This window comes from Anomalospiza imberbis, chromosome 5, assembly GCF_031753505.1.
Source record: "Anomalospiza imberbis isolate Cuckoo-Finch-1a 21T00152 chromosome 5, ASM3175350v1, whole genome shotgun sequence".
NCBI lineage: Eukaryota > Metazoa > Chordata > Aves > Passeriformes > Viduidae > Anomalospiza > Anomalospiza imberbis.
Window position 1 is genome coordinate 15184303 of NC_089685.1, and position 22653 is coordinate 15206955.

At 47.1% G+C, this 22653-nt stretch overlaps 1 protein-coding gene across 5 annotated transcripts in view; it reads right to left on the reverse strand.

Annotated features, from left to right (window-relative positions):
- CELSR1 (cadherin EGF LAG seven-pass G-type receptor 1) overlaps window positions 1-20958 on the reverse strand; it is a 165774-nt gene extending 144816 nt beyond the window's left edge. For all 5 annotated transcript variants that reach the window (XM_068189747.1, XM_068189743.1, XM_068189745.1 and 2 more), the window contains exon 1: window positions 17243-20958. In XM_068189747.1, coding sequence (XP_068045848.1) covers window positions 17243-20429 — 3187 coding nt within the window. In that variant the 5' untranslated portion in view covers window positions 20430-20958. The remainder of the gene's footprint in view (window positions 1-17242) is intronic.
- Window positions 20959-22653: the final 1695 nt, after the last annotated feature.

Below are 22653 nucleotides of genomic sequence, written 5' to 3' on the forward strand. Positions count from 1 at the left end.
ACCTGGTGCAATTTTTGGCAGGTGCAGCAGCACCCTGATGAGCTGGCTCACTTGCAGGGACAGATCTGCCCACACCAGGATGGACAAAGCAAAGGGAACCGTTCCAGCCCAGCCAGCCTCTGCCATTTAACCTGCAGGGCAGGGAAGCATACCTGTCTTGCTTAATGGGCCTCTGTAAACATTAACAGGGCAAATATCTAAATTACTAAAACATGCAAAGCAGTGGTTAAAATCATCCAGACTCTTTTCTGCTGTCTGTATGGCAGCTGGGCTCACTGATCTCACACATCAATAGAAGGGCCACTCAGGCTAATTGGAGGATATATTGGAGGATATTGGAACTGACCAGGCAGCCCAGCCAAGCTCCCATCCCAGTGGCCTCCTAGCTCTAAAATGAGCCATGCCAGGAGATCCCATTACACTGTTTACCTGCTTCTCCTCCAGCCTTGCTTCCCCAAAACAGAAGGAAGTCAGTGCACTTTTTGACTAACAAACTCACCCAAAGAGGGTGTGTTGTATCTCACAGAAATTGTAACTCACAGAGCAGGATACACCCGAAAAATGTCTCCAGCAAGCACCAGCTTTTCCCAGAGGCTTGTTTTGTGCATATTATATTCAAGACCATGCTTTCATGAGACTGTTCCTGTCTGCAGAGATCAGTGTGAGGGAGCCCTGGGGCTCCTTCCCGCCCACGGCCACCATCCTGGCTGCTCCCACGGCTGCTCCCGGCCACCACCCTGGCTCTGCACTCACAAGAGCTCTCATCTGCAGATCAAACAAAGGTTCTGCTCCCAGAGCTTCACAGCTGGGTCTACCTTCCAGCTCCCCTTTTCAGGAGGTTTTTTCTCATGCAGGAGAAAAGCATCCCTGACTGGATTTCTTCTGATCAAACCCAGGGTGAGAGAAGAGTAATCCTAGGCTCCATCTGGCCACCTTCTCCCTGCCTCTCCCTGGTTCCTCCCAGTCCATTAAGACGAACACCTGTGATTTTATGCCACAAGAGAGGTGGAGATTCCAGCATGAGGTGAACATCTTTAACACACAAATGCCCAAGAGAAGAGGGGAAACGGTGTCAAATCAAAGCACGGTTCAAGAGACAGCAAAGCAGTGCCTTTCCTCGTTGCACTGCACAAACCTGGCTTCAGGGAAGTAGTTACCACACTTAAAACCAAAATGCTTAGCCCAGCACTGCCTATTGTGCAAAGTCCTCTGTACAGGTTTCCACACAAATGAGTGATTTAAGCAATTTTGGTCATTTTAAATGATAGGGACAGCAAAAAGGGAACCCCAGGTGCAAGCACACAAGTTTAGTCTCAGCAGTTGCCCTACAGTAAGGTGGTTGTCCTTGCCCAGAGCCCCATGGCAGTCAGGTGTCAGGCACACACGGACGTTTTCCCCCGACTGTGGCTGACAGGGACTCATGGGCCTTCTCCAATGGCTCCAAAGAGCAGCAAACCAAAGGGGGGCAATGATTGAACAACCATGACAGCCCATTTCCTAACTCTGAGCATTTTTATACAAACCATTGCAGGAACCTGACTCTCGTGAGTCACCCTGTTTAGTTTGACTCCTCTGCTCTGCTCCTCAAGGAACGCAAGCCAGCACAGGCCAAATCCTACCCAGTTGATACTGGCTCGCGAAATCAATTACAGGAAGCTGCTTCTCAGATTGCAGGGCCCTCGTGTGCAGCCAACAAGCTGGTGAAGGAACACGTGCAGATACATCCTGCATACACCACTTGCCTCCATCAATATTTTTTTTTTCACTCTTTCATGAGTTTTCTAAACTCATGGAATTCCAGACCCATGGTTTGGAGGAAACAAAGCGGGGGAGAAAAAGAGAACAAGTGTGGACAAAACTCAAGGTAGCCTGAAATCCCAGCGTCCTCCCCAGAACCACCTCTCTCCAGCTGGTGGGGCTGCACCCATCTTTGCAAAGATAGAGGCCTTTTTTTTCTTTTTTGGAAGTGTAACCAGAGTTACCAGAACAATCCTCTGAAGCCAGCAGTTTCCTGAAGTGTGAGAGAGGCCAGAGACCAGCCCTTTCCACCAGCCCTTTCTATTCCCCCTCTTTGTTTGGATCATGAATTTGCAATCCAAATCCCCGCCACACCAGAGCAGGCAATGAGCCTAGCTGCTGTAGAAGCATTTTTGAGGCTGTGTGCCAAGGAGCTGCTGTGAGACAAGGTGAACTGAGTTAGAAAAAAAAAACTGTATGTATGTAATACCATTAAGATAGCAAATAAAAAACCCGTCCTGCAGTGCAAAGGAATGTGATAGTTACCAAGTGCTCCCCTATAGCTGCAGAGTCCTTGAAATATTAACAGGGTTATCAGCATTCACTTATCGGTTACAGCAGTGCCTAGATAATTCAAAGGACTGAGCCAGAGCTCATCAATATGTACACTTTCTCAATGCCACACTCTTAGTATCAGAGAATTTGTTACCTTTTTTAACTGAAATGTATTAAGGTTTTAAATTAACAGACTTAGAAAGGTAGAAATCTACAGGAAAAATATATTCAGTTGTTTATATTTGCATCTATTTATTACTATTTTTCATGTGCTCTGTGTTTTCACGACAGGTGTTTTTAAACATGTTTATTGAGGTTTTGATGTTAGTACAATGCAGCTCCATTTTGTATCATAACATCTGTGATAGTTTCAAGCTGTAGAATTTGTAGGTGGCAGAAATTCACAGAGATGAAAGCTGGAAGCTTTGTACCCACAGAAGAAAGTGGTGAGTGCTGACACTCTTGCCTACATGGATTAGGTGCTGAGTATTGCACAAATCCTTCACTTGATATGAGGCCATGTGGTCACACAGGCCTGAGGAAAGGACATTTTCATAACTTAAAAGGACTTTCTAGAAACTTTCAACCTTTCAGAGGAATATAATGCAAGCATGGGCAAAATTATATAATATCTACTTCCAAAAAAAGCAGCAAACAACCAAGCCAAGGGCAGAGCCTAAACCCACCTAATTAATGCCTCCTCTTTAACACTATCCCTATGTCTGTCCAACCATATGCTGAACTGCTCCAGCATAAGGCAACAGAAATCCTACTAAAAAAAAAAAAAAAAGCCAAGAAAAATTAGTTTTGCTTTGGTTGCAAATGCAAAACAGCCCTAAGCTAAAGGAAGGGCTGACTACCACAGCTCCTCTCCACCTCCACACTGGAACTCATTTCATACTGCATTGAACTGTTTCTTCACACCAAGTAAGAACTTTTTTGTCTGTTTTTTATTGCTAGTTTGGCTTTTTGTCAACTCTCATCCTCCATTGCATTATCTTCTACTCATTCAATGAACTCAGTTGCTTCCTCATGCTAAGTCAGAAGTTTTTGTTCGGGTTTTTTATCAGCAGATTGGCTTTTCAGAAACTTGGTACATGGAAACAGCCGAGCACAAGGTCATACAGGTGATGGAAAGCAAAAGGCTGTAACAGCCAAAAGCAAGATTGGTTCATCTTTGCTGCAACTTGCATCCTGTGACATTTGTGAATAACTTCCAGGCACATTCATGTATCTGTTGAACCACGTTACCTCGTGGATTCTTTACCTTCTTTTGATACCAAGTTTAGGAGAAGATAGCGATGCTGTTACCAACACACAGCAAATTCCACAAGCTTAGGCAGTTCAAAGGACTAATTGCTTTCACAATTTATTAATATGTAGGTTTAATTTCTGCAGCAAAAAGGAAATAATTTTTTCCATCAGCAAGTTCAGTTTTCTATTTAAGGAAGACTCTCAAGGAAATGTGTTGTATATATATAATATTACTTAAAACTATGAAGCTTATCAATTTATCAAGCTTTATCTTAAACCCAGCTACACTTCTTTGGATCCTTTCACAGAGGGGTTATTCCAGAAATTTGCTTCCTTGAAGGTTTCAATCTGCCTTCTAACATGCCACCTAAATTTATTTGTTCATTTACACATTTTTTTCTTTAAACTGCCCTGCTCCTGTACTTCAGGGATGTAGGTAGCAGTCATAGTCTTCCTTGTTTTTATTTTGCAATAAGAAGGATGCAATCTTCTACCATAAATGATACCTCTGGTAAAACAAATTCTCTCTGTTCCCCAGTTTGTCCTCTTTACAATATATATTAACTTTTCTTGACTAGGAACAATCAGAACTGGAGAGAGATGAGATATTTGCAGTGCCTTGTACAACAGCATGTAGTACTTCATGTAATAAACCCATCTCACTTATTAAGCCCCTGTGGTGGAAGCCCCACGCACCACTGCATTTTTTCCGCCGCTCTGATGCTTCCATGTGTCTGAACCAACTCAAATACATAGACATTGGGCAGGCAAGAAAATTAAGTCACCCAAATAGTGTAATTTCAGAAAATGGAGTAATTTTCCATCCCAGTATTTGATAAACACCTTAAGCACTATATAAGTTGATGGAGGGCTCATCTCCAAAGAGAGGGCAGTGTGACCCTGGCATATCACACCCAGGTAAAAATATATCAGTTTCTTCAGAGAAGCAGCAGCATTTCCGCCAAACAAGCAGCAACACACAATCCAACTAAAGGAAATGCAAGAGGTGCTGAAATGCCATCACACGGAACAAAACTTATTCCAAGACATTTTGTGACTCATAAATTATCATAGAGAAAACAAAGTGCTACAAAATACCTAAGAACAGAAATAGAAAATAAATCAATCAAGAAGTCTAATAAGGAACAGAAACAGTGGTGCTTTCTAAGTGTTGGATTATTAACTATTGTGCTTTCCAAAAGATATTATATTGCCCTAAAGTTCTAATGGATCACCTTCTCATTTGCTAGAGGAGCAGATCTCTGCAAATTCAATATCCCACCCCATGACCTGACCATCTCTGCAAGGTGCCTACACCCGTGGGCCCCTCCCACTGCATCATGAGGATGGAGCCAGGATTCAAGAGTGAAAACCCATCCCCAGGACAGATCACCAGCTAATTGCCTGCTGGCTGCCACAAGTGGGATGCAGGAAGGGATGACACAGGTCACAAAACTAGTCGGAGCCTTGGTTTTGATAATCATGGTAGAATAAAAGGGAAAAGCATGGCAGAAAGAAAAAAGCACTGGAAATGCAAATACATGGCTGTGAAATCATCAGATTGAGCTCTCTGTTGAGTGCATGGACAGATTCAGTGACCCTCAGGGAATCTTACCTGCTGAATGAGCCAAGAATATGCCTTGCTGGGTATTAGGCAATGTCATGTAATATGACTACAGCAGTAAACACAAAGGCTCTACAGTGCAAAGAACAACACTGGGAATTTCACAACTGCTGAAATCTCAACCTGATTTCTCTAAAATTCTGTTTCATCACAGGAAAAAAATTCAATTAGGGTTTTCTTGTCATTAGTCACTTATATAAGTTCACTGAAATACCTGAAAATGCACAATATCCAAATTTTATGCAGCACTAAGCCATCCTATATGACCAGTATGGGATGCTAGAGTGTGAGTAAAGTTGTTTGCCCCATGGGATGCTTTCCATTCTGAGAAAACTTTCAAACTGGCCATCAGAGTTGTCATTTTACTTTCCCCTTAGGCCTTGAAAAGAGCAATGGAACCTTTTAACAGCTACAGATTGATCAAAGAAACTCAGAGCAAAAACTCAGGGAGTCACAGACACAACCTCAGAGCAGGAGAAACTCTCCTGGAGGACTTGCCCCAGGGGAAAAAGAAGGGATGGATACTTAACTGCCAGAAGTGGTGTGAAGAATTTTATCTGATCATCTTAGCATCTAAGCTTCAGCCCAGTCTGATGCAGGTTGGCTGATATAAAAGAGTGAATCAGTCATCTCAGCTTAAGAAATCCCCACCACTTGGCAAAGGACATATTTTAAAAGCAAATCATACAAAAGTTCGTAAAATTCAGTCATACAAAACAAGCATGTTCACTGCACAGAATACAAAAAATGTCCTTGTCTCTCAGTTCTCAACCTGAGTTTATTGCCATTAATCAGTCATGTCCATCAATGCTGTTAGTAGTAAATAGGAATTTCTTAGTTTAAAGCTTCTTAAAGCTGAATAAAGTCCCAGACACTGTTATTAGCTGAGCCATAGGGTAGCTGAGGCACAAAGGCACAAGTCAATAAAGGCAACTGCACCTTTTCACAAGGAATAGGAAAAAAATACAGTCAACATCAATACCCAGACTGGGCCACACAGGTGCTGCTTCCACAGACTGCAAAGACAACAAGCACTGACACTGAGTGTGCAGCATGTCCTGCAACCTGGAGCTGGACACAGATGTCCTGTGACTGCTTGTGCTGGTGACCTCAGTGGGACTGTCAGCAGCACCTTATGCTGCAACTCCCTGGGCTCTGCACAAGGAGAGAGGCAAAGGACTGCGTCTGCAAAACCTCTGGAAGCTGCAACCCGCAGCCATCACTGCTGAAGTCTCAACCCCAGAACTGCCAGTGGGAGTGCAAGGGCTGCATGGGCAATGCACTGGCTCACCAGGCAGATCTCAGAGGCATGCCAGGAAGGCATGGACCCTGCCCCTCACCCTGCGCCAACATACCCTCCTAAGTGACAGCACAGTGGTCAGAAGAGGTGCAGAGTGGATGAGAAATCCGCTCTGCCTCCCTGAATGCAAGAGGGAAGGCAGTGACAACGGAGGCTGCCACACCATCAGCAAGCCCTGTGCCTGGTGGGCAGCTGCCAGCCAGCTCCCAGCGCCTGTCACAGACACCGTGGGCCAGGCCCAGGACGTCCCCAGCACTGCTGTCTGTTATCTCACAGGGCAGCCACTCAGTCGATGCCTGCCGGTTATCCTCACTCTTTACAGCAGGTATTACAAAAGCAGCCCAGCAAGGTCTCTGCTGTGCACGACCCTGTACAAACTTGCAGCAAGTTTGTATCCAGAGATGCAGCACCTGGCCGCACAAGAGGATAGGGCAAACCGATCCAGTGAGTGTAAAGGGAGAAAGGAGAAAAATATATGGAAGAAGGAAAGAGGAACACCAGCACGTATTGTGTAACAACCTTTCAGCATCTACCAGGTCCCAGAACATACCCAGGGGTCCCACTCTGCATAACCAGTGCTAACAACGAGTGCCTGCTGTCAGCAGCTTGGTCTACAAACCCAGGTGTCATTCTGCCAGACTCAATGCAGAATAATGTCAGGTAGCTTGGTAAGTAGGACCTAAAAGTTAATCTGTCTTACATATCAATCAAAAAAAAAAAAAAACAGAGAAATTTACCCACATCACTACAACTTGTACCCAACCCTTTTGCAAACACCCTGCAAAACTAACCAGAAGGCACCAGCAGGTTCATGAGCTTGAGAAACTGAAGTTAAGATGGGATTTAAACTAGCAGGCAATTATCTGCCATATGGAGAGCTCATCATGCAGAGCACATATCACTAAATTACACTGCGTCAGTAAGTGGAGGCCAACATCAGAAATACACCCCGTGAGAAGGGAAACTGAGTCAGCCAACAGGATAGTTGAGCCCAGTCATTGCTGCCAAGAGATCTTTACCACACGTGTAGGGCAGCATTGGCTGTCTGCAGCATCGGCGAGCACATTGCGGGAAAAGCCACTGCATCCAAGTGACGAGCAGCAACATGTCGATAATTGCTAGCAAGTCTATCATCATGGCAAACTGCAGTGAGAAAGAGGATTAAACAGTAGGCAAAGATGGGTTGGACTCCGAATATTTAGCAGCGTAATTTAAGTCTGAGCCCATGAATTCTTCCATAACCGACCCTTTAGGCCATCTGGGGGCTGCTCCACATAAAATCAGAATACATTTACAAATAGTTAAAGCCAGGAGGCAAACAAATCATCTCTGATCAACAGGAAAGTACTCCATGGAAATTCCCAGTGTTCTTGTTTATTTTACCTTTAAGTTCCCAGGTGAGAAGAATTCAGTTCCTGTTTACAACCAGAAGTGACCTAGTTCTGACATGGCCTGAATAGCTTGTGATCCCACTTCTGTTAGGGCCTAAACAGCATCCAGCAGCTGAGGGTAAAAGCCAGACTGCCCACACTGCTGCTGAAGCAGAGGATGCCTATGCACTGCCTATGCACAAGAGCCAGAAAGCCTCCTCTCCTGCACCCTACAAGAGTGACCGTGATCCTGTGGCTCATGGCACTTACCAAGGAGATGGGAAAAGTGAGTACCACAACAGCCTGTGAACCTTCTTCAGCTCCTCTTTAATGTACAGCACAGGGAGAGCTCTTAGATCAAGGGCTGGAGCCCAGCCCATCTCTGCCCTCGCTGAGTGTCCTGATCGCTAGGCTGAGTGAAGTGCCCAAGCTGTAGTGGGATGGCATTTCAAGTATTCCCACTTTATAGCACACTTAACTGCCTGAAACAGAATAGGGCTGCAGGGAACAGGCACCTACAAGTGACATGCTCTAGCACTTGCTGGTTAGATGCAACTCCTTTTACTAGACCTAAGTTGTGGAAGGTGTCAAATGCCTTCCCCTAGTCGCCGCTGAGCAGTGCCTGCAGTGTCTGGAGGCTGCTAAAACAAGAAATGCACTGGTGTGGGACAGCTTTTACATGATTTAAACTAAATGCACACAGCCAAATCAATTTTAAAACTAAAAATCATAGCTTAGATGTTCAAGGGTCTCCTTTAGAAACAGAGCCAGCACAAACACTGCAAGCACACAAATAAATGAAAGGCTGAGCTGGTTCCTGAAAAGTTCCAAAGTGCTGTGACAGAAATTCAATGCAATAAGCTCAGTGACTTGCTAATATCAGTTTTGAATAGGATCAAGGAGTCTGATCTGTGGCTAGTGAAAGGAAATAGCAAGATCCAGCTATACCAATCAATCCAGCAGATCTTTGTGCCCATCATGTGTGCTCCGGTGGCATGGCATGGCAGCTACAGAGATCCACCTTGAGTATATTACCTTCCAAACCTAACAGCCCCTTGGGATCTAACAGCAAAAACAGACTGCTACGTGCTGGCCATCACATCTTGGAAACTCAAATCTAATAGCATAGTCCTTGCTTTGCCCCTTTTGGTGGGGTCCAGAACCTTTTGGTCTTCCTAAAACTGGGCCTAGCCCACAGACTCCACAGCAGGCAGGAGATGCCATGTTGACAGCCGTTGTTAACAAGGGATTTTTTCTTTTGCCTCCTTCAAAAAACACTGAAATATTTTGACCATATGTGTCATTTCCAAAAGTGCTGGAGACCTGATGGAATGTAGCATCTATCACGTGTCAGGCAATGGTGTTGAAAACAGATTACTTTCCTTTGTATGTGATAAACATAACATGTCCATGTTTATCATGTGGGCCCCTGAGGATGTATTACAGGTTTGATGTTCCACTTATTTGCTTTTTTTTTGTGCTTGGCAAGGGTAAACACTGGAATCAATATGAAGGTGGTTACAGCTTAGCAGCATTAACGACTTGTTGAAACAAAGTCCAACAGTTTTCCTTTCTCTCCAGCAAATCCTACATTTCTGTTGAAGTGCTTTTTTTTTAAAGTGCGAAGATCATCTTTCTGAAGTATTTTAAAATTTTCTTTCTTTGTTGAATGCCAAATCCCCATAAAACATACTTTCCCCCTTCATTCACTCAAACCCTTGACAATATTTAAAGTATAGCCTAACATTATTCATGGCAAAACATTTTCCTCTTTGCAAATTACAGCCTCCCCCATCTTTTCTATCTAGTCTGCTAAGCCTGTTACTACAGGTAGTTTGCTGCAACAGAAATAAGTACAATCATCACTCCAAAAGAAAACAAACCCTTCCGTTCTGGCACAGACATTCAGGGTGGGTTCATCCCACTGAACTTTAGCCACCTAACAGCAAGTCAATCAGCCCAAGTCAGTCATTTATGTACTCTCTTTAATCAGTTGGGGGAGATGGACATTTCTAGTCAATGGCCCTCCTGCTTATCAACCAGTCATGGCTGCAACCTACATTTGAAGCATTTGAAGAGATATAGAGGATGATCATGGTACCAGATAGAGATCTGGCCATAAAAGCCAAGCTGTACCTTTGCTAATGCTGTTTTCAATCCAACAAGATCAACACATTGCAATTCATTGTCAAGCAAAGACTTAAGAAATTAAAAAAAAAAAGCATTAGACAAATCTCAACAGATTTCAAAAATTTTGATAAAGATTACTTTCTGCCCCCTTTGGAAAACTGTATCACTTCTATAAAAAGCTTAGTGTTTTTCAACACTGGAAAAAGAGCTTCATTTTGGGGGGAGTAATAATACTGGCACTTGTCACAGAAATACAAAGTGGCAAAACTGAATTTAATTAGGTCTCAGAAGTTCTTTGTTTCAAGTGGACAACCACTGTAAACAAATCTTTGAAGAACTGAACTCCTTGTCAACTTGTTCCGTACTTTGATTTATGCAATCTTTTGTACAACTAATCTTAAAAAGGGAGCAGACAACAAAAAAACCCTATCCCTCAGAAAAGACGGTACTACCATGATTGTTTCTTGAACAGCAAAGTAGATGTCAGAGTAGTCAGGACTACTGTATTACCTAAAAACATTGTAATTCCCACAGAAACCAGGACAGAAAAACTGTAACATGGAAGATTGCCAAAGACTGTCATTAGATCTCATCTGAGTATCTTCAGCTCTTCTAACCCTCCTACATTTCCTAAATACTTTCCATAGATATTTTTGGAAATGCAAGTCTGTAGGTCAAAGGAAGCTAAAAGAGATAGTTGCCCAAACCCTGTAACTTAGGCAATACTGAGGTAAGCAGGTAAGCTGTTGTTATCTCAAGTACTCAAATGCAAAGAGCTTGTCCTCACCAACTGACTCTCGAAACCCTGAAGGCTTAAGAATGAGAGGGTGAAGGACTGGAGAACATAGATCTTGTATCTTGACATTTGATCCTTCCTTCACTCATCCTCCATGCATCAGCATTACTGCAAGAGTTGCCTACACTGCTAAATATTGAAAAGGTGCTTGCTTCACATTTAGTTGTTTCCTGCTCCAGCTTTCAGAGCAGTCATATTCCCGGGGTCTTCGTATCAGTCTCACCCGACCCACAAGGGAAGTGAGGGGCCCAGTGAAACTGCAAGTCAAACCTGTGCCCAACAACTGCTGTACCCAACATAACCAGATGGATGTGAGCTCACCGATGCCAATGTGTGCAGCAGCTACACATCTGGCTGAACTGGAACCACCATCATAGCTGTGGCATGCTCTCACATGCTCCTGGACCCCTGAACTCTGAACACCCAGCCAGCCCAAAGGCTGGAGACAACTTGTCAGCCACAAGGGGTGTCTGACAAACCTGCTGCACACTCTGAGGAGGAGGAAGATCATGACTGAGTCACCTCAAACCCTCCATGAAGATGCTGGGAGATACCAGGATGGCAAGATGCTCTGACCAGGCTGGTTGAAATGTGAGGATGTCTGGGTTCCTAGCCAAGTGTATAAGGGTCTCTCAATCACCCTACAGAAGAGCAGTGAGCACACTACCTACTTCACCTAATGTTACGCTTTAAAACCTCACATTATGTTCCTCAGTCTGGAACTGAGGATGGAATGTCTTGAGAAAATGTATTTAGTTCCAAGATGGGAGTTCCAAGGTATTAAGTGTATACACTGAAGGAAAATGGACCATTCAGTGAGCAGATGTAAAATGATAAGCTTTATCAACAGCCGGACACTTCCTCAGGTAACGCCTGGCATGTTGGAGATAATGAAGTATAAAATCACAGTGCTTCACATCACCGACTTTCCCCACCACTACCTCTGCTGCAAGTTTATTATCATGCTAACATCGAAACTTAGAAAACTATTCCTGTATTCTAAACAAAGGGTTCTTTTGCCATTACCTGGACAACAATTCAATGTTTATTCTATATTTGGCAGTTTGCAGCAGGTTCCACAATCCCAGCCTAAAACAATTCTGAAATACCTGACCAGAAAAACAGACCAAGAGAGGATTCTTCTGAACTCAATGTTGCAGGTCAGAAGGAAGAATACTTCAGTGATGTCTGAGATGGAAGCAAATCACAAGAGAATACACCAAGGAAACCAATTCTTTAATGTACCCTGAGGCTTAAAAAGCAATCAAAAATATAAATCAATTACTAATCCAATTTTTAAAAATGCTTATTACAACTATCTCTTTATTTGCAAATAATGTGAAAATGAGAGGAAAAAAGTTTTCAAGGTAATCCCACCACCATATTTCTCTACATTTCATTTATTTCCCATGAGACTTGTTACCACGTAAAGCCTTCGCACTGTCAAATCTCATTCTCATTCTTCTTATACTTTTTTCATTGTTACCTTAGCTTCTCTCTTTCCCAGAAATTGCTGAGAAAAGAATCAACATTTTATTTATTGAGAGACAGAAGATACCTTTTATCTCATAAAAAGTTACTTTGTCAGTCAGACTTCCACTAAATATTTGACCCTCATTGCCATAGATGTTTTCCTGTCTTTTGAAACAAAAATACACCACTCCTATGAAACCCAGGCATGAAGTGGAAGGAAGCCTGTAGGGAAGCAACAAGACAACCACAGCTTTTTATCAGCTGGAACACATCATGCAGCTGAAAACAGAAAGTCACATTCCAGCAGGCTGGAAGGACACACATCTATAATGCACCTTGCTGTAGCATGAATTAGAATATGGAACCTATATAGATGCAATAAAGGATACAGGTAGCCACAGCACTAGCTGTTATCAGTGGCTACTAGCAGTAGCCACCACTACTAGCTATTATCAATCATGCTTCACTTCAGTCCCACCAAACACGCCACTCAAGGACTGGAGATACAATCCTGCAGCTTGTGGTATCATGCCATCTTTGTAAATGGGTCTCTCATCATTGCCTCCCAGGCCCGGCAACCTTTCCACCACTGCCTCCTTGCCTTGCTCTACAGTGGGATGCATGAGGAAGGTCCCCGGGATGCCAGCGTGCAAAAGCCCTGCAGCCATAGAACAGGCCCCAACACATTTCCTGCTCCAAGGGGAGGACTCTCCACCCATCCATTTCCACCATCTCCTAACTGTGTAACTCACAGGGATCCCTACACCAGCTGCCTGTAGCAATGTTTCCCTGGAAAGGGGGCCATGGAGAGCAGCTTGGGTGCTAAGTGCCAGTCTGGGCGCTAAGTGCCCCTTGCTGTCCCTGGAAGCATGTCCTTGGTGGCAGCCAGAAGCAGCTGCCCTGCAGACCTGCCCCTGAAGCTCACAAGGCCCCACCTGCCCTGCTGCCCAAAGGTGGGGACATGAGGCTGGCTGCACCCTGGGGCTGCCCTGGTGTCCAGCACACATCCTGAGAGGTCACGCCATGCTCACCCTCCGTGCCCACAGGTGTCCCTGTACATACAAGGATACCTTTTCGCTAGAATTTCCTTTTTCCTTTTAATCTCAAGTCCTGCCACACACAAGTAATGCCCCAATGCTTTGTATCTCAGGCACAGCTGTGGCCTCACCTTTCTCAGAAGGGCTGCACCAAAGTATTGCATCATCTGTATTTGTATGGAGAAGGCACAGACCAGGAAATTCAGGATCATTAGCAATAATGACTTTTAAATTACAATAGTAATGAAGATTCTTTATGAAGCTTGGAGTAAAAAATTCCCAAAGTTGATTGTAACACAAACAAGTTCTATGTTAATTTCTATTTGCTGATAGCCAATAACCTCACTGAATGCCACTGGATATTTAAAGCTAAAGAAATGTAAAAGACGATACTTGAGCTTGCACAGTCCTCAGAAATGCTTGGGTGTCTATCCCCCATTGCCTGAGGTGCAACACCTTCCCAGAATTGTATACTGCATGTTGCATGATGGTATTTTACATTTATCTGGACCACTCGAAAGCTGTAGCATCCAGCCAGTTAGGGTTTTGTCTGCACTGCTGATTTAGGCTGGGTTCCCAGAGGAGTTTGCACACACATCTATTGTATCCCACCGAGCTGTCGTTGATGATAAGTGGGACTACTTGTGGCAACACAGCCAAGCAGGTGCCAGCAGTGTTTGCAATGTGATACCCTGGCAAACTCGTGTAACATTTGTGAAAAGCTGATGCTCATACCAGCCTTCCCCCCACTGCAGCCCCAGCAAGAACTGCAATATAATGTCTAAGAAGAAAACGTAATGTGACTTCAACAATGTTTAACCCATTTTTGACCAAATAAATCCCAATTTAACATTATGATGAACATCACTGTGGACATAAAGTAATCACAATTAACCATCCTGTCAATTTAAGCTATATATTTATTAGTAATACCAAGAAATCACAGGCTGACTGACTCTTCACCACCTGTTTTAGAAGATCAGAGTAAAATCCTGTCCACCCTGGAAAGTAGGGGCAGGACTTCAGCAGGGTCCGGATTTCACCCCAGTTGTTAAAACAACAACACAATGTGCAGACATGGGAATATAAAGCTAAAGTTCTGCCTTTCTGTAGGAAAAGCTTGAAGGTACACTAGGAAAAGGAGAATATGCCTTTTTAAGGGACCCCTGGAGCACTTCTGGAGCAGTTGCATGCAAAAAGGGGTCTGGTTTGTTCACTCGGACGGCTCTGTACAACAGGCACAGGCAGAGGGACACCCAGAGAGATTCACTTCAAAAGAGACAGACTTCAAAAGCTCCTTCCCAATCCAAAGCAAAATGCTAATATCCACACCACCCACACTCCTCTCTGCTCTGCCTGGGTTGGTTCCTGAGAGGCTGTGGGGGCACAGCCCACAGGTACCCCACGGGCACCCCAGCACCCAGGCAAGGGCAGAGCCACGCACGCCCCAAGCCTGCCCCAGCTGCTCACCACCCCCACAGAGCCTCTGACAATGATGACATGAAACTTCTGACAGCTTTATGAAGCCTATTAGCTCCATTTGCTTGGTCTTCATGATTCTTAAATTTTGTTAATAAGCAAAGGCAAAAATTACCATGCTTATTTGAATAATCCCCAAGTCAAATGAAAGAGTGCTGCGTTTAGCCACGTATCAGTGTCTCAAAGTAACTGACAGGAGTAACAGTGAGTTACTTTGCGCTCCTTAGTGCTCCTCGCTAGCACTGCACACACTCACATGCCTCTGCAGCACAACACATTGCTAGATAGAAATAAGATTTTTATAGCACCGCTGTTATTTCCGACTCATATACAGATCAAATCCCCCAAGTTCATAAGGAGTCCCAGTCCTTCCTTGACCTAGGAGCAGCTGCGAGGAGCGGAGGACTTTCTGTTTGTCTGGGTCGAGAGGTTAATGGCTACTCCACAGACACGTTTTTTCCAGTTAACTGGCAGGTCATTTTAGCAGATGATTTGCAGGTGTTACGCAACACTTAGAGATAAGCCCGTGGAGTATTTCTGTCTGAGCTTCTTCTCTGTCTCTTTTCTTTTTTGAACTGCATCAGATAAATCAGAGAAACCAGGCAGGTGAGACTTTCATGGACTAATCACACGACAAAATGCCCTTCCAATTTCCATACAGTGAACTTCTCCAAATAAACATCAAATGTAGTTCAGTGCTCGTTAAAATTATCTTAAAATCCTAGCCATAAAAAACTTAAGCATTTCAAGTATCTCAAGACACGCAGCAGACAGTCCATTTTGATGAACATCACAGCACAATTTCAAAGTTCATGCCTTCACAAAACATGAAAATGATGCTGGAATAATCAATCTCTTGCATAAGAAAACAGGTCTTCACTCCTACCTGAGACTTCACCCACTTAAACCATGTAACTCATTATACTGAGAAAGGAATCATTCATGTCAGCTATTTTTCTGCACTGAACACACTCTTCACCTAGCCTAACAACTTTTCCAAGCTTTGTGCTCCAAGATGAGTGCTTATCTTCTGCTACCAGATAAAGAGCTACTGGTTCAAACAGACAGTGACCATGCAATCATCTGCACCTTAATCCAAATGTTTTTCTTTAAGGTCACAAGCCTACTGTCTGTTTTTCCTGCTAGTCCTCACAGGACATAGAAACAGCATTTACCTTACCATATAAGCTGCACCCTAGCATTCTGGAAGAACGAAGAGTGGCTTTTCAGGGGATACAATGCAACAAAAGCTCAGTTAATGTCACTTTCATTTTTCTGAAGAAAAAAGAACCTCAAGCCTGCAAACACAAGGGAGAGTGTGGCTCACTTTTCCAAGGCCTTGCTGCACACTGTGGCCACTTTTATAGCAAAACAATTGCTGCTGGGATTATGCCACAGTGTGATTATTATTTTTCTAATAACCTCCTCAAGTGTGATTTTACATACCTAGTACTTTGAGCCTTTTTTTTTTTTTTTTACAAAAATAACACAAATCTTAGAGAGAGGTAGCAGAGAGAGGCAGCAAGAAAATTATCTGGCTAAACCTTTGAAAGTCAACAGAAATATGGGATCAGGTCCACAGTAAACTTTATAGAGTGGCACCTGAAGAGGAAATTACTCACTGCACGATTGATGTCACAATTAGAGGCATATAAAGTAATTCCATGATAAACAAGCAACTGAGCAGAAAAAGAATAATATCCTAAGAGCATGTCTGTGCTCAAATAAAAGTAGATATTGGACAATATGGAACAGTCTTCACACACACGCAGAGACGCAAGTTCTCCAATGAAGTTAATGGCACAGCAGCCCTCCCTCTCCCTGCCTCTCCCTCCCCGTAACAGCCCTGATTTGGGGGCTGCATTTGGCCAGTAGCTGCCCCCAGTGCCACTAAAGCAGCTCCAGTGCCATTAGCCATGTTACACAGCTATCACACAGCCATAACTCACTGCTCTCAGAGCTGCCATTTCCCACACGAGTGCAGGTCAGCAGTGCAAACACCAGCTCTGGGCTAAGGTCTAAGGAACTACCAGCCAAACCTCTGGGTACACAGAAGGGAGTAAACATGTTTTGTTGCTGAAAAAGCAGACATATCAAATCACAACTTTTTATTACAGAAAAATAAAGTGGGAGGGGAGACAGCATTACAGATACCTATGCATTCCCTACATCTTGGCAATTTACATCACTTACTATGTTTATGGAACCACATCAGAGAAGTTCCAGCCTCAGTACCACCTCAGCTGAGGGAGTATGCTCCCTTCCATGCACACTCATATTTATTTATCCTTGCGATCCACGTTTACTAAATAACTTCAAAGCACCACTTCAATCCACAGCACACAGACTTGATATATTTTTGTGGTTCCTCTCCAAAAATTTCACAGGTAAATTGCTGCTTCAGGAAAACTCTAAACTGCAAGTGTGTTATTTCTGCCCATGCCCCCATACTGGTCTGACAAACAATGCACTCGAATACTTGCTTACCTGAGACTGACACTTTCATAAGGGCTTCCAGGGGTCTGTTGTTGTCCAGATCACGACTGAGTTTGAGTTCCCCAGTGACAGAGTCCAAAAGGAGCAAGTTTAACTCATTGCCTTGGACAAAAGTGTAGGCCAGGCTATCAGACACATCGGGATCATGAGCTGGGATCTTGCCAATCACGCCAGAGGGAAAGCTGTTGGATTTGTTGGTCACGTAGTTATTGAAGAGGATCTGGAAGTCCTGCAGCACGGGTGGATTATCATTCTGGTCCAGGAGGCGGATGTGCACAGTTGCTCGGCTCACAAGAGGGGCTGAAGTGGCCTGCACCACAATAACATACTCCGTCCGGCTCTCATAATCCAGGTCCATTAGGGCTGTGAGGTCTCCATTGAGCAAGTCTAGTTGGAAGACCTCAGGGATGTTCCCCTCTACAATCTGGTACATGATCTGTGCATTGGTCCCCTCGTCGGGATCAGCTGCACTGATCCGTGCCACAATAGAGCCCACGGGGCTGTTCTCCTCCACAAAGATATCAAATTCATCCTTCTCAAAGACAGGGGGGTTGTCATTAATGTCCAGCACAGTCACCTGGATGTCCACAGAGGCTTTCAGTGGTGGGCTGCCCCTGTCCACAGCAAAGGCCCGCAGGCTGTAGACAGCCACGTTCTCTCGGTCCAGCTTGCGCAATGTGCGTATCACTCCAGAAGTGGGTTCAATGTAGAAGTCTCCGTCTCCATCATCACCACCTTGGAATGTGTAGAGGAGACGGCCATTGAGGCCTGAGTCACGGTCAGTGGCAGACAGCTGCAGGACACTGGTGGAGAGCGGCACATCCTCAAAAACCGAGCCCTGGTAGCGGTCGCGCAGGAAGCGGGGTGCATTGTCATTGGCATCCAGGATGAGAATCTCAACGTACGTCGTGTCCGATTTCTGGGGGATACCATTGTCATGGGCTGTAATGGCCAATGTGTAGGAGGCCTGGTCCTCATAGTCCAGCTCCATCAGGGTGGTGATGGTGCCTGTATCAGGGTCAATGCGGAACTGGGGAATATTATCATCCAAAATATAAGTGATTCTTGCATTCTCCCCCGTGTCTTCATCAGTGGCACTGATGGTGACAATAGAGGTGCCAATGGGCTTGTCCTCACTGACGCTCACTGTGTAGTGGGAGCTCTGGAAGACTGGGCGGTGTGTGTTGGCATCTGTGACATTGATGAAGACCTGGACGGTGTCAAAGCGAGTGCCATCAGAGGCAGTGACTGTGAGCACATACTGCCGTTCTTGCTTGTAATCCAGGGGCAAGGCCAGTGTGATCAGCCCTCCTCCACTCTGACTGGTGATGGCAAAACGGTTCCTGGTGTTGCCACTGGTAATCTGGTAAGTCACAACACTGTTAACGTCCCTGTCCACTGCTGTCAGGGTCAGGACACTGCTGCCCACAGCTGCATCCTCGTTCAGTCTGAGGTGATACACCTTCTCTGTGAAGGTGGGATTGTTATCGTTCACGTCCAGGACAGTGATGGACACGCTGGCTGAGGAGGTCATGACCGGCACACCGTGGTCCCTGGCCTCCACCCCAAAGTGATAGTTTTCCACAGTCTCTCGGTCCAGCTCTGCAGCCACAGTGATCCACCCCGTGCTGTTGTTGATTTGAAAAGGGAACCCAGAGTCACCTGCTACAGGAGCACCTCCAGTGGATGGTGCCATCTCTATGAGTTTGTACTCCAAGCGGGCATTCTCTCCAGAGTCAGCATCCACAGCCTGGATGTGCAGCACCGAGTAGCCCAGAGGAACATTCTCCAGCACTGTGGCCTGGAAGGGAGTGCTCACAAAGATGGGGGCATTGTCATTCACGTCTACCACCTGCACTGATACCATACCACTGGAGTTGATCAAAGGAGGTCTGCCTCCATCCTGGGCTTTGATCCGGAGCGTGTACTCCCGAATAGTCTCGTAATCCAGAGGGTTGATGAGGTCGATGGCGCCAGAGAAAGAGTGAATGTAGAACTGGCCTTTCAGGTTGCCACTCACAATGCTGTAGTGCACCTGGGCATTGCTGCCCCGGTCCCGATCTGTGGCCTGTACCTGCAGTATCTGGCTGTTCACTGGGGCATCCTCTGGCACCTGGACCAGGTAGCGCTTCTCACTGAACTGAGGGTAGTTGTCATTCTCATCCTCCACAGTGATGTGCACCATAGCTGTGGCACTGCGTGGTCCTGGATCCTTGCCCTGGTCATTGGCTTCCACCACCAGGTGGTACTCTGAGACCTCCTCCCGGTCCACCGAAGCTCGGGTCCTCACAACCCCAGAACGCGGGTCAATCTCAAAGACTCCGTCACCAGCTCCTGGCTCCAGCAGGCGGTAAAGCATGTTGGCATTGGCTGGGGCATCACCATCAGTGGCACGGATGGTCAGCACCTCATATCCCACCTCCAGGTTCTCCCGGATGCTCTCCCGGTACTCGGGCTGCTCAAACACTGGCTCGTGGTCGTTGGTGTCACTCACAGTCACTGTCAGATAGGTGGTGGCCGAACGGCGGCGTGGGGAACCATGGTCGGAGGCGGTAACCTTCAGCACGTGGGTGTCCTTCGTCTCCCGGTCAAGGCTGCGGGCAGTGACCACACTGCCCGTCTCGGCGTCGATGGTGAAGTAGTCGTTGGAGCGCTCGTCAAAGAGCGCCTCCATGGAGTACGCCAGCCGGCCGGCTTCACCCTCGTCAGGGTCCTGGGCCCGCAGCACGATGACCGCCGTGCCGGCCGGTTCGTTCTCGGGGATGGAGACCTGGTAGCTGGGCAGCTGGAACTGCGGGGGGCTGTTGAGGCTCCGCGCCCGCCGCGCTCCCCGCCGCCCGGCGCCCTCCCTGCCCGGCAGCGGGGCGCAGCCGGCGGCGGCTCCGCGGGGCTCGGCGGCCGCCCGGTGCCGGGCGCGCCGCGGGCAGGGGCCGCCGCCACGGGGCCCGCGGGGCTCGGCGGGCGGAGCGCGGCGCGGCGCGGTCACCGCAGCCCTCAGGCGCCCGGCGGGCGGCAGCGCCGGCGGCTCGGCGGCGGCGGCAGCGGCGGGGCGCCCCGCGGGCAGGTGGAGGAGCGGGGCGGCGCGGGGCGGCCGCGGGTCCCTGCCGCCTGCCGACGCCAGGGCGCAGAGCAGCGCGGCCCAGGACACGCAGGCGGCGGCGGACAGCAGCCGCGGCATCTCCGGAGCTCAGCGGGCAGCGGGGCCGGGCAGCGGGCTGCTGCACAATCCATCCACCCGCCGGGCTGCCCGCCCGCCCGCATCCATCAGCCGCCGGCCCGCCCCCCCCACCGCCCTCGCCTCCCAGGCACCTCCGGCCTCAAGCCCCGCGCCCCGTCCCGGTCCGCGGGCAGCGGGCTGGAGAGCTCCAACTTTTCCACCTTAAACTTTGAAGTGAGTTCAAAATGGCTCCTCTCCTCCTCCTCCCGCCGCCGCTCCCCAGAGGGCGATTAGCATAAACCTGCTGCTTCTCTCCTTCGCCAAAAAGAAGAAAAGAAAATCAAATACCGAGGTCCCCCCCGCGGCGGGGCCGGCCCACGGGCGGCGAGGTCCCGCGTGGCTGCGCGACACGGCAGAGCCGCCGCGCCTCGTCCCTCCCGTCCCGTCCTGTCCCGTCCCGTCCTGTCCCGCTCCAGCCTCCCGGCTCGGCTCGGCTCGGCTCGGCTCGGCTGAGCAGCGCAGGCTGCGCGGAGCGCGGCGGGCGCTGCCCGGGGCGGGGTTTCCTGCCGGCCCCGCCCGGCCCCTCCCGGGCGGCGGCGGCGGGGGCCGGGCCGACTTCAGCCCCGCAGGGCTCCCGCTCCGCCGCCCGGCGCCCCTCGGCGGCCGGGGGAGCTGCCCGCCCCGGCGGGGCCGTGCGGGCTCGGAGCTGGTCCCGCTGCGGCTGCTCCGCTGCCCCGCGCGGACGGAGCTCCGCGGGCGGCGACTCTCGGCCTCTTCCCCACGCAGCAGCCACCTGTCGTCTCAGACCCGTCGTCCAGGACAAAGTTAAACAGAAATTCATTTAAATTCATGTTATTAAATTCTCGCTATGGAGGGGGCAAGAATAAAGTGAAACTATTTTCCAGGGCAAAATGAGCGTCATGTGGGGGCCCAAGAGGGGCTGCCGGTATCCCGGCGGATGATCTACTACCGCGCTCGCGCCTTGCTCTGAAACACGCAAAGTAGCCGGCGGGATCTGCAGCCTTGAGTTAAAGATTTCTTTGGGGCAATCGCAAATCATGATAAACAGGACGCAAACTTCTGTGGGAAGAAGCAAAGCTCGACTCCCACTGAAAATGTCGCACTGGTGATTATAATGTCAATTCCACGAATTTATGCTAATTACTATATGTCGCGCTGCTTTTCCCTTAGCGATGGAGCCGCCTGAGCGATGCGCCCGAGCTGCGGCCGCATCCCCGCGGCTGCAGTGGCCCCTGGTGGGGGCGGCGGGAAGGGCCGCGGGACGGGATGCGGGAGAGCCGCCTGCGGTGCTCGCCCTGCCTGCCGCCGGCGGCAAGGACCGATGCTGATCTGCAGAGATCCCGCGTACCAGAGCTTTACGCAGGAAGAAGACATGGGGTGGTGAACAACGACCAACCCAAGGTTGCCGGCCGACTGGGATTTTGCAAAAGTCTGTTACTTTTAGGAGCTGGGAGGCAACTTTCAGAGAGATCTGTCACTGTCGGTTCAGGCTCTTCAGCACTTATAAGAAGGCTGTGAATAAAACAGATTCTTTTAGTGGCTTTCATTCCCTGAAATGCATTATTGCAAGGAAAAGAAAAGAAAAGAAAAGAAAAGAAAAGAAAAGAAAAGAAAAGAAAAGAAAAGAAAAGAAAAGAAAAGAAAAGAAAAGAAAAGAAAAGAAAAGAAAAGAAAAGAAAAGAACCCCAGAAAATCAGAAAACCAGCCACCTGGATACTTGCCAGTATGTCTGTCAGGAAGAAAAAGACCTTTCTAAATTTTTTTTTTTTTTTTTGAAGATGTTTTGCTGATTCAGCTTTGCTCAAATTGAGATTTTTAAAATGGAATTTAGAAGCTTACTTGGCTTTGTATATCCTCTTGTAGCAGGCACATCCTTCTCTCTCTCAGGATCCTGCCACATCCGCTGTTGAAAATGATTGCTCATGAAAAGAAAGCTAAAATAATTAAACATAACCTTCCATTCGTTTATTGAGTTTGAGTGGATGCAGTGACCTGCTCCAGAAACAAAGCAACTCACTTGGTAGCTGGGTTAATCAATATTAACTTGGGATTTGCATAAGGAAACTTCAGTTTAAGTCCATACTTTTCTTGCTTCCTTCTATATTTTCTTGCTGCTATGCTTAATGCCCACAATTTGAAAAATAACCTCTTATTATGAAATAATATATTTTCTTGGCTCTTCAAAAATGAGATCCAAGTATGTATTTCAAGATAAAATAGATTT